At 48.9% G+C, this 12,406-nt stretch overlaps 3 protein-coding genes across 3 annotated transcripts in view; 1 reads left to right on the top strand and 2 right to left on the bottom strand.

Moving 5' to 3' along the window:
• Positions 1–12,406, bottom strand: part of LOC311320209 (histone H3.2) — a gene marked incomplete at its 3' end in the record, with an annotated part of 298,720 nt that overhangs the window by 7,671 nt on the left and 278,643 nt on the right. The gene's annotated exons all lie outside the window — the stretch shown is intronic.
• Positions 2,415–2,792, top strand: LOC311320137 (histone H2B-like; the record flags this gene model as incomplete). Its single annotated transcript, XM_084451814.1, has 1 exon — positions 2,415–2,792. One exon carries the CDS (start codon positions 2,415–2,417, stop codon positions 2,790–2,792), a length of 378 nt encoding a protein of 125 aa, XP_084307940.1.
• Positions 3,813–4,124, bottom strand: LOC311320138 (histone H4; the record flags this gene model as incomplete). The annotated part of the gene is made up of 1 exon (XM_084451815.1): positions 3,813–4,124. One exon carries the CDS (start codon positions 4,122–4,124, stop codon positions 3,813–3,815), a length of 312 nt encoding a protein of 103 aa, XP_084307941.1.

The raw sequence follows: 12,406 nt of genomic DNA, 5'->3' as shown, positions 1-12,406 counted from the left end.
CTTAAGGGCAAAACCCCCGACCAGGACATCGAATGGACGGCCGAAACGGAAGGAGCCTTCGAGGCCACAAAGACCGCGTTGAGCCAGGCCGCGTTGTTGGCCCACCCGTCCCCTGGGGCCCCTGTCGCTCTCACAACCGACGCGTCTGACTACGCCGTTGGCGCTGTGTATGAGCAGTGGGTCGATGGCGCCTGGCAACCGCTCGCCTTTTTCAGTCGTCAGCTGGTCCCCAGGGAGCGTAAATACAGCACGTTTGACAGGGAGCTCCTCGGCCTTTGGCTGGCGATCCGCCACTTCCGTTTCCTTCTGGAGGGCCGTGAGTTTACGGCGTATGTGGACCACAAACCCCTTACATTCTCCATGTCCAAGGTGGCCGAGCCATGGTCCGCCCGCCAGCAGCGCCAGCTGTCATTCATATCCGAATACACTACGGACATCCGACACATCGCCGGCAAGTCCAACGTGGTCGCGGACTGCCTCTCCAGGGCGGTTGTCGGCACGGTGCAGCTGGGCCTTGACTACGCTCGTATGGGCGTGGACCAGGCGTCTGATGACGGGGTGCGGGCCCTCAAGGTTTCGGACGCTGGCTTGCGCCTGGAGGAGGTCGCAGTCGGTGGCTCGGGCGTCAGGCTGTTGTGCGACCTCTCGGCTGGCCAGCCTCGGCCTCTAGTTCCTGCGAACTGGCGGCGGGCTGTTTTCGAGGCGGTGCACAACCTCTCCCACCCCGGCAGGAAGCCGTCCGTGAGACTGGTGGCCCAGAAGTTTGTGTGGCGTGGTCTTAAGAAGGACGTGCTGTCCTGGGTGGACTCGTGTGTGGCCTGTCAGCGCGCTAAGGTGCACCGCCACACCAAAGCCCCTTTGGAACCTTTCGCTGTCCCCGAGAGGAGGTTTGACCATGTCAACATTGACCTAGTGGGTCCGCTCCCCCCCTCGCACGGTTTCACCTACCTGCTCACCATGGTGGACAGGACGACCCGCTGGCCCGAAGCCGTTCCCCTCTCCTCGACAGCGTCTGCGGACGTGGCCCGGGCGTTCATCGGCACGTGGGTCGCACGCTTCGGGACCCCGTCCGACCTCTCCTCCGACCGGGGCTCACAGTTTACCTCGGAGCTCTGGAACGCGGTCGCTGAGGGTTTGGGGGTCAAGCTGCACCGCACTACCGCCTATCACCCCCAGGCGAACGGTCTATGTGAGCGGTTCCACCGTTCCATGAAGGCGGCCCTGCGCGCCGGCTTGACGGACGGCAATTGGGTGGATAAGCTCCCATGGGTCATGCTCGGCCTCAGGTGCGCCCCCAAGGAAGACCTGCAGTCCTCGTCCGCGGAGCTTGTCTACGGCCAGGCACTGCGGGTCCCCGGCGATTTCATTCCGGTCGCCACGGCCCCCTGGTCTGCAGCCCGGCAACGATCCTCCCTGCTGGAGGCCGCCGAGAGGTTCGCACCGGTCCCCACGTCATTGCATGGCGCCCCTGTTTCCCGGGTCCCCCCCAGCCTGCGCTTGGCGGACTTTGTTTTCATTCGCCATGACGCCCACCGCGGGCCCCTACGCCCCCCTTACGACGGCCCGTTCAGGGTCCTGGAGCATGGGGTTAAGGGCCTGGTCGTGGACATTGGTGGTAGGCCTGAGACCGTTTCCATCGACAGGGTTAAACCCGCTCACGTGGACATTTCCCGGCCTTTGGAGTTGGCTCTGCCCCCACGCCGGGGTCGTCCTCCATTGCCCCGCCCCCCTGCCCCTGCCGGGGTGCCCTTGGCCCCGTCGGCGCCCTTGGCCCCTGACCCTATGGACTGCGCAGCTGCGCCCGCGGCCCCTCCCCCTTCGGCCCCTGCTGTGTGCACCCGCCGGGGTCGGGCTGTCGTCCCTCCCCGGCGCGAAGATTTTGACTATGGGTGAATTCTGGGGGGGCTTGTGTGGTGGTTTACATAATTCACCTACGGTACTTGGGTGAGGTTAATTGGTTCCGCACGATCTATTATCTTAGGCGGACTTCCGGATGTTATCTCTCTGCGAGTTGTTTGACGTAGTAATGAAACGTTCTGTTGATGTCTCACAATAAAGTGAAGTTAGCTCTATTGTTCGACACTCCGCCTTCGACTCCAATTCTTCGGCACTACAATGTAGTATTAAATCTGTGTTTCATTACTCTACTTGTATATCTTAGATTCATGAGGCAAGAGTGTCCCTTTTTTGGGGGGGGGGTTAACTAACTTAGTTTGTATAGATAGGCTACCAAAAAGGCGGAGGGGGGTGGTCCCGGCATATGCAGTTGATTTAGGTCGCTGGTGAAACGAGGGCGTCGAGCTCAACGCAGATAATAGAGGGAGCCTTGCCTAAACATTTGCATACTCCTCCTTTATATGGGTGAATACCCGCCGTACTCCACATTAGTTCCTGTGAAGCAACGACGAATCGAGATGCCCGAGCCTGCTGCGAAGTCCGCGCCCAAGAAGGGCTCCAAGAAAGCCGTCACAAAGACCGCTGCCAAAGGCGGCAAGAAGCGCAGAAAGTCAAGGAAGGAGAGCTACGCCATCTACGTGTACAAAGTCCTGAAGCAGGTCCACCCCGACACCGGTATTTCCTCCAAGGCCATGGGGATCATGAATTCCTTTGTGAACGACATCTTCGAGCGCATTGCCGGAGAGTCCTCTCGCCTGGCTCACTACAACAAGCGTTCAACCATCACCTCTAGGGAGATCCAGACCGCCGTGCGCCTGCTGCTCCCCGGCGAGCTGGCCAAGCACGCCGTGTCCGAGGGCACCAAGGCAGTGACCAAGTACACCAGCTCCAAGTAGAGGCTGCTTTCCACGGCTCCAAACTACCCCAAAGGCTCTTTTAAGAGCCCCCCACATTTTCTGTAAAACAATGCAATTCCATGGCGATATAGATTGTAGACTTGTTTGGCTACTTTTCGTATATCTTAAACTCGGGGCACATGCTGTAATTACTCCCAGCATGTGCCTTTTGTTCCCAACTTTATTTTTTTTGAACTCTTTACCTCTGATATTTCCAGGGATCAATAGTTGTCATCAGCTGTGATCAAAGTAGAATATCTATAGGCTACTTGATGGCTTCTATAGGCTACTTGATGGCTATCAAAACTTTGGTATTGCGCGCTTTTTCTTAACTCCCGACAAGACTGCGAGGACGGATCCTGCTTCTTAAATAAATCCTACGCTGTGGAGTTAATTGCCTCGTACTGGAGATCTGTACTGCTTTACTGTGCAGTCTTGTAAACTTGCTGAAGGCAAGAACACATCCTTCTAATTGCATAGCCTACGTATTCCTCTTCTGCCACATCCTTTCATTATATACTTTAACATTAATTCCGTGTAGCTCGACTAGAAGGAAATGGAATATTTCAACACGAGTCTTTATATGGACAGCATACAATTTAATCAGATATTGCGGCAAGGTAATCTTGATGTAGATGGGCGACAACCCGGGGCTGGGAATATATTGCGGCAAGGTAATCTTGATGTAGATGGGCGACAACCCGGGGCTGGGAATATATTTTTTCTACAATAAAACAATTCCAACAGTGTTGAACAAGCCATTCTTCCTACGCGTCATTGCTGTATACTAGCTGGATCAAGTTAATGTAGTTGTAATAGGAGGGTGTACAATGCAATGCGTATTTCGGAGCGCCTCAGATGCAAGCTCACGATTAAGAAAAACCACCTAAAATTAGAATATGCGTTGACCATTAAGGCCTTAGCTTCACTCAACATGGACCCATCGCTTTTAATTGTAGATGTGGGTGGCTCTTAAAAGAGCCGTTGGGTTTTGGACTACAAATCAGGCGAGAAAAAGGCTTATCCGCCGAACCCGTACAGGGTTCGTCCTTGGCGCTTCAGAGCGTAGACAACATCCATGGCGGTGACGGTCTTTCTCTTAGCGTGCTCGGTGTAGGTAACGGCATCACGGATAACGTTCTCCAGAAAGACCTTCAGCACACCACGGGTTTCTTCATAGATCAGACCAGAAATACGCTTCACACCGCCACGGCGAGCCAAACGACGGATTGCAGGCTTAGTAATGCCCTGGATGTTATCACGAAGGACTTTGCGATGGCGCTTCGCACCTCCCTTGCCGAGTCCTTTGCCTCCTTTACCGCGGCCTGACATTTTTAACTGTTTTCTTTTCGACCGTCTTCTACGAAACCTTCGGGTTAAATGTTCAACTTTCGAAATGTGGCCCGTCTATTATGTCGAAAATGCGGATGTGATTGAACACAGTGAGCGCTCTTTTCTGCCGGGCGGAGCCTAACCTTTTCACACGCGCACGCGCACACACACTGAGCCTGCTGAGGACAGCCATTACCATTCGATTACAAATGCCTAAATTCGTTAAGAAATAATGAAGGTAAAATTGTTAATACGGATCATGATATAAAGAAAGTTATACTGTTGTAGATAGGCTAGTTTTAGTAAAATGTATGGAGCTGATAAGTCTAGTGGGGTGGAATGTACGGAGGTTTTCCCCTCTGAAATACAGCTGACGCATGTTTTCAATGGTGCCTAACCTACAAGGGCCATCACACCAGAGGAAATTAAACTCGCCATCTCCCTATTAAATGGAGGGAAGTCACCCGGCCCAGACGGACTCCCCACGGAGTTTTATCAAACTTTTAGTATTGCTTACCTGTTGGCCTCCGCCTTTAATGGGGGTTTGAATAGTCCGACAGGAATGCATGACAGCTTTTATCAGGGTATAATATCCATGATTTATAAAAAAGGAGACGAAAAGTATCTCAGTAATTGGAGACGGATTACACACCTACTGAGGACCCCAGGAAGAGTAGTTACTGCATATTGCAGTACCTAATGGTGGATCCAAATAAATAAACATAAAGATACTAACATAGATTATAACAGTTTGGCAAATATTATAATGACAAGATTAAGTAAAATACTAGACAATTGAAAAAGAACAAACATGTGCTATTAAAGGCCGATGTATGTGGGATAATTTAAACATGATCAGGGAAATGGTAAAGCCTGACAAACCCGGCTTTTTCGTAGTAGGCTTTGACCAGAAGAAGGCCTTTGATTTCATAAACAGAGACTACCTGTGGAAGGTTTTATCAAAATATGGTTTTCCCCATGATTTTATCAACATGAAGAGCGGGTCGTCCAATGATCGAAGGATCAGCGGTTCGAATCCCAGCTCCGACTGTCCACTTGTCGAAGTATCCTTGAGCAAGACACCTAACCCCAAATTGCGCCCAATGAGCAGGTTAGCACCTTACATGGCAGCTACTGCCATTGGTGTGTGAGTGTGTGTGTGAATGGGTGAATGAGAGGCCATTGTAAAGCGCTTTGAGTGCCGCTAATGTGGAAAAGCGCTATATAAGTGCAGTCCATTTACAACATGGTCAAGATGTTATATGCCAAGTCTCAAGTGGCTGTTAAAGTCAATGGAATGTGACTGAGTAGGCTACATCAACATCCAGAAGGGAGTGAAGCAAGGTTGTCCGCTAAGCACAGATCTTTATGTTATTGCAACCAGTCCTCTTATACAGCGAATAAGAAATGATAATACAATTGAAGGAGTTAACACAAACGGCACAAAGGTCAAAGTAACTGCCTATGCAGATGATGTAACTGTTTTTGTAAAAAATCAGAGAGTTGGACAGAGAGTTGGTGGGCCTCAGTACGGAGGTGAGGAGGGTCCAGGGCTGCCAGCACAGGGCCATGCAGTGGGTGGGCCTCAGGACGGAGGTGAGGAGCATGCAGGGCTGCCTGCAGAAGACGCTGTGGAGTGTGGGCCTCAGGACGGAGGTGAGGAGCATGCAGTGCTGCCTGCAGAAGGCGCTGTGGAGGGTGATGGATTGGTGGGGCACTAGGAGGTATGTCTTGCTGATCTCTCTCTGTCGTTTCACTTGGTGCGAAGAGAGCAGCACCAATGTGGGCTGGGTTCAATGGATATATCCCACTGCCCTGAAAGCCAGCAATGGCATTCGAAGGGGTCGCTGCCTTGCTCCAGGCCTTTGAAAAGACTGGCAAAAACAAGGTTCTGTCTAGCCTTTTCCCCCCACTCTCCCTGGTAATAGCCCTCCCCTCCAGCCTCCAGTAGTGCTTGAGGCTCTTGAAGAGGGCCCTGTCTGCTGGCTGCAGGTAGTGTTTGGTGTGTGCTGGTAGGCCATGGAAAACAACATTGTTGTCCTTCATTAGATTTAAAAATTCCATGTTAAAAACATGGGAGCTGTGTCCATCAAGCAGTAGGACATGTGGACGTGGGTCATCTCTTGACAGCTGCAGCACGAATTGCTTGCCCCACTCAAAAAACAAGGGGCTGTTAATCCACCCATTGTCAGAGACTTTCACCACAGTATTTGGTGGACACCCCAGGAGCCACTCTGCCTTTAGCCGTTTGCCCTTGAAGATAATCATTGTTGTGCCATACCCACCGGCAGCATTCAAACTGGCGAGGCAGGCGGTGGTCCCCTTCTCGCTAGCAGTGACCTCAAAGCATGGTCCTCCAACCTCGGCAACCACTATGGAGGAGAGGAAGTAGTCCTGCAGGCCCGTCTCGTCGCAGTTCCAAATATGGTCCGGCGCATGTTCTAAGCCCAGGGACTTGATGACTTGTTCATAGTCGCTGAACCACTTCAGTACTACTGGGCGGTTGAAGCCCGCTGCTCTGGGAGCAGAGAGACCCTCGGGCTTTGATACTTAGGGTGGGGAACCGCTTCAGGAACCCCTGAAACCAGGTGGAGCCACAACAGAAGCCTTTCTTCTTGGCTTCAGAGAAGCCCCTGATCCCTTTTTCCGTTGCAAACTGGAACGCAAGGCTCTGGACATCTTCCATCCTGAGGGGAAAACCCCTTTTCCCAAGTAGCTTCACAAGCTCAGCTTGCTCACTTTCATCCTCTTGGGATATAAAGGGCTTCCTCCCGATTGTGGGCCTGTGGTCCCCTGTTCCTTTCACTCTTTTCTGAAGGGTCGACTTCGGAACATTCCAGGCCCTGGCCAAAAGACGAAGCTGAGAGATGCCAACTGCCTCCACTTGCTCTCTGTACTCAGCTATAGCTCCCTTCATTCTACTCTCACTCCACTGGTTTAGCCTCTTCCTCTCATTCCCCTCTCTCTCTCTTCTTCGCTCTTTCTGTTGCCCTCTCTTTTCCTGACGCTGTGGTGCCATTGTATTCTGAAATACCCACAAATATGTTTCATTGAACCGGTGTGGCTACCCTACATGACTGCCTACTCAATGTGTACTGACCAGTTCATTGGAATGGCAGGGCAGCCATCTCTGAATGGCAAATGCAAGCTTAACATGCTTTATTATGCAGAATGTCAATGTTAACAACGTTCCATGTTTACAAGATTTGTAGCTACACTGTAGTAACACTACTATTTGTTTCACCTTCCCTAAGCCAGTAGACCAAGTTCGCTAGCTCTAGCTAGCTAGCTAGTTACGACAGTGTTACTACAGTATAGCTACATACCTTGTATACAGTAGCTAGCTAGCTACAATTTTAATGTTAACGTTTCATGTTTACAAGGTATGTAGCTATACTGTAGTAACACTGTTGTAACTAGCTAGCTAGCTAGAGTGAGCGAACTTGGTCTACTGGCTTAGGTAAATTACTGTAATGTAACTAGCTAGCTAGCTGTAAATGACTAATGTAACTAGCTAGAGCTAGCGAACTTGGTTATCAGTTAACCAGAACTGCAGGTCAGTCACATCGGTCAATTACTGTACATTATACTTATAAACCTTGAGTAACTATGTATGCACCTTCAGGAAGTCCCTAAATGCACATTTCCCCCATTTGAAGAACTTAAATAATGAGCCAAAGTACCCAAAGCATGCTGTCCCACATTACCAATCATATTTGATAAAGTGGGACAACTATTGTTTGAAAAACAAAAAAACAAAACACATTTTCCACACTTTAATGCACATTTTGTTGCTTGAATAGATCACACACATAAGTAGATAACAATTAGAAACATTGTCTTATTTATGACAGATTTATATCCTTAACATTAATCTTGTCAGAATCCTATGTCATTGACCTTGTCAAGCAATTCTGGTGCGAGCTTCTTGAACGACAAGTGCCCCGCCCCTTTCTGTGACATCACCCCCGTTAAGTCATATGATTTCAGTCACATGACATCCATGCTAATCCTATAGTAAAAATCCTTTTGACTAGATTTTGTTAGAACAAGAAATAAACACACTGGAGTTTAGGTGTCCCACATTACCCAATGTCCCAGATTACCCAAATTCACCCCAATAGGAGAGCACTTCTACCTCTATGAAAAAGCTGCTGGTGCACAATTAAACCACACAAAAACTGAGTGTACCTGGATAGGGGAGGATAGTGTGAGGCCACACATAGATCTAGAGGTGAAGGAGTAGGTTAAAATCTTAGGCATATACTTTAGCAATAACGACTGCACCCAACGAAATTGGGACAGAAAGGAAAAAGAGATATTAGATGTAACAGATAAATGGGGGGTCAGGGAAAGTTATAGTGCACGAATAGGTGTAATAAATACATTTATATTATCTAAACTGCTTTTTGTTGCAACAATCTTTTCACCACCCAATGTAAGTGTGGCAAGGATAAGCAAGATGTGTGTGAAATTAATCTGGGTAAACAACAGAGAAGTAACAAAAAGGTCTCTAATTGTGACGCCCCTCTGGCTCCATCTGCTGGTGTGTTGTTTGTGTGTTCTTTGTGTTTTTGTGTCCAGCAGGCCAGAAATACGCTTCACACCGCCACGGCGAGCCAAACGACGGATTGCAGGCTTAGTAATGGGGCCTCATTTATCAAAGAGCGTGTAAATTCCGGTGTAAAAGAGGGCGTACGACGAAAACACGGAAAATGCGAAATCGAGCGTACGACGAGAATATATACACGCTTTTCGGATCTATCAAAAAGGTCGTACGCCCTTTTCTGCACGAGAAATCCGAGACTGGCGGGGAAGAGAGCGTACGCGCACGCGCCCCGTGTTCCGCCCTCGCCACGCCCTAATCCAACCATATATGGTCAAAACCATGAGTGGCCAAACGTGGTTTCCCGGAAGGAACCGGCTTAAAAAGGTAGCGTGGAGCACCCAGGCGGGACAATGAAACATGGAACGAAGAGCTAAGAAGAGGAACTTCTCGGAGACGGAGGTGCATGTGCTAGTTGGTGAGGTCCACGCGAGGAAGGCAATCCTCTTCGGAAGGTATTAATAGCCTACCTTTGTCTGTTTGCTCCTACAGCTTAGTAGCCTACTTTAGCTACGTTTTGTGCATCTAGGATTTGGCATACACGGACATACTGTAACATGTGGCTGTGAGGAAAGCAAACATTCTGTGGTAGGCTATGATTAAATTAGGACCAAAAACAGGGAACAATAACGCAGATGACCACTTCATAATGTTAGAACACATTAAACATTTTCCCCTCTGGGAAATTAAGACTCATCTAAATCACCCGGTAAATCACAGCATTTATTTGACTGCCAACAGAAAAACATATCAAATGAATATGGCTGCACAATGAAATGTTTAATGCATAATCAAGTTCACAGACAAACTCAAAGAAAATGATTGAAATTGTTTCTCCAGACTCTGACGTGGGGTGGGACTCAGAGGAGGGGGAGTCTGCAGTGGTCCTTGACCTGACGGTCGTGCCCCCGCGAGTTGTAGCCTCCACCTCCAGCGCCACGACCTCCACCTTCTTATCAGCTTTGAATATATATCTTGGCAAACATAACACGGGATGATGTACAAGGAGGGGACAGATACCTAGTGAAAGTACTATTGGTTGCTAGTAAAAAGACAATAACGAGGGCTTGGTATAAGGTGGAACGCCCAACCAAGGAGCAGTGGCTGGGTGTTGTGGAGGAGATGTATGTTAGGGAGAGGTTCACGCATGCATTGAGGATGCAGGAAGGAAAGTTTGAAGGGAGATGGGAAAAATGGATGGATTATAGAAGGAAGTGTGATGATACCACTAATATTAAAATTGTCATATTTGAGTAAGAAAAAAAAGCTGCATGGATGGATGTACCCATAAGCTGTTATTGTAGGTTTTTATGTTTTATTGTATTGTCGTTGTATGGATGGAAAATGCTAATAAAGATTAAAAGTAAATAAGACAAAGAATATGTATCTTGGCTATGGACACACCAACAAGCCAGCCGTCACGCGCAGCGCCTGCCTCCAGTCTAGCCCCTACCCTGCTGTGCGCCAGGATGAATGAGTCATGCGTGGAGCCAGGCCACCGTGCCACTACACTTGTGATGAGCATGTCACATATGATTTGGGTATTTCTAGTGTGCACATTTTAGCGATTCACATAGACGTATTCATTCACTGATGGTGCCCTTATGTGGGTGCAGTCGCCATCGCCGTCACCTCTTTGGAGTTCTATCTCGGCCAGTAGGCCGAGTAGCGCCGGATTCATTTAGGCTCGCATTACGCACAGGAGGACTGTCATTTATATGCTTACCAAAGAGCAAACAGGTCCACATGATCACATATTAATGACAATCTAATTGGTCAATTATTGCCGTTTGATGGAGTGCCTGCATTAGGTGTGTGACATATAGCGCGGAAAGGTTTTGGACAGCGCATAGGTTCAGTTTGGGGAACAAATCCATATCGGACCATGAATGAGCCGGTTAGAGGACACGTCTAATCTTGCATTGCGATATATGTTGGTGCTGAATTGGGCTATTAGCCTACATGATTGTGCGTTCATGAACTGTCGCTCTTATTCTCTCCGTCAAACATAGTAATTCACCGACGCACCACCTGCGTCGCCAGTTCCCCCTGTGTTCAAAGAGGGCGTAGAACACCGTGTAAATCGGTACGACAACTTGAGAGGTGTCGTACAAAAGCGCGGAGAAAGGCGACTAAATTTCCGCCCTTTCGGCTTGATAAATCGCAATGTGGGGGGGGGGCAAATGGCGTACGCCTGAAATCGCGAAAAAGACCGTGTAAAAGAAGGCGTACCTCAATGATAAATGAGGCCCGGATGTTATCACGAAGGACCTTGCGATGGCGTTTCGCGCCTCCCTTACCGAGTCCTTTGCCTCCTTTGCCTCGTCCAGACATCTTTTAAAGAATTTCTTTTCAACTGTTCTCTACGAAACTTTCGGGTTGACTGTTCAAATCTCGAAACGTGGCCCGTCTATTATGTCGAAAATGGCTTCGCTCCTAGTGGTTTACCCCGTTGCCTAGGCAATATGAATATTACAAATTGAACGCATCTGTCAGCCAATCAGGTACAGGCGCCTTACTCTCTAAAATGTATAAAAGAGAGCTAAACCGATAGTTACCTATTGTAACTCCAGTTCTATGAGTGGAGCGTAGTCCAATAGGGGGGTTTTCAAGGTGCTTTATTAGAAATTGTTTTCAATACAGAAATACAATACAATACAGAATTTCAATAAATAATTGTTTTCAATACAAAATACAAAACATTATAGACATTGGTTTAATCATTCCATGAGACAAAAACTGAAAAATTAGAGAGTAGACCTACAGTGGAGGTACAGTGGAGGTGTAGCCTACAAAGTAGGCTAGTTGTGTCGCCTACAAGAGGCTTTGCTCCTAGTGGTTTACCCCGTTGCCTAGGCAACGCAGACTGAATATGAATATTAAAAATTGAACGCATCTGATAGCCAATCAGGTATAGGAGCCTTACTCTCTAAACTGTATAAAAGAGAGCTAAACCCATCAAACTGCTCCCAAAATATAAATATTTCAGCGAGCTAGAATGAGGGTCAGCAGGGCCCGAAACCCTATGAGGCTACGCTCCACTCATAGAACTGGAGTTATAGGTAACTATCGTTCTATTTCGTGGAGCTTCGCCCCATAGGGGGGCTTCGCTCCTAGTGGTTTAGGCAGAGCGAGCGATGCCCTATGTACCCTTGCTGAGCCTGAAATCCCGACGGGACATCAAACCCGGCATGGCTGAGGCCAAGGCGCCACAGTAACACAAGCATTATAACCTTACAATGCCATGATACACAGGCCCCGACCCACCCGCCACTATCAGTGCACTGAAGGGCGGGGTAAGAGATGCGCTGAGAAGGAGACTAGGTAGGGGGGCAGTTACGCATGGTAACTCTAGCCTATTATGTCCTTCACACAAGTCAATTACGACCACAACAATCTCAGACATAACCCAAAGGGGATGTGGAGATAACAGCCGTATCCACCTGCCAGGAAAAACCTGAGGGCAGGTTACCTGATGGAACTGAACACTGAGGCCAGTAGCACCCAATCAGTCCATCACTGCATGTCTCGCCGCGCACCCCTGACAGCACAGATGTAGCCAGCGAGTGAAACGGGACATCCAAACGATAGTAGCGGATAAAAGGCGATGCTGCCGCACAAATATCCTCCACACTAACCCGACTGAAAAGGGCCACCGACCTAGTCACTCCTCTAG

The sequence above is a fragment of the Borostomias antarcticus genome (assembly GCF_949987555.1).
Source record: "Borostomias antarcticus genome assembly, chromosome: 17".
NCBI lineage: Eukaryota > Metazoa > Chordata > Actinopteri > Stomiiformes > Stomiidae > Borostomias > Borostomias antarcticus.
Note: the sequence above shows the minus strand (reverse complement) of the source record. Positions and strands in the feature narration are given on the sequence as shown.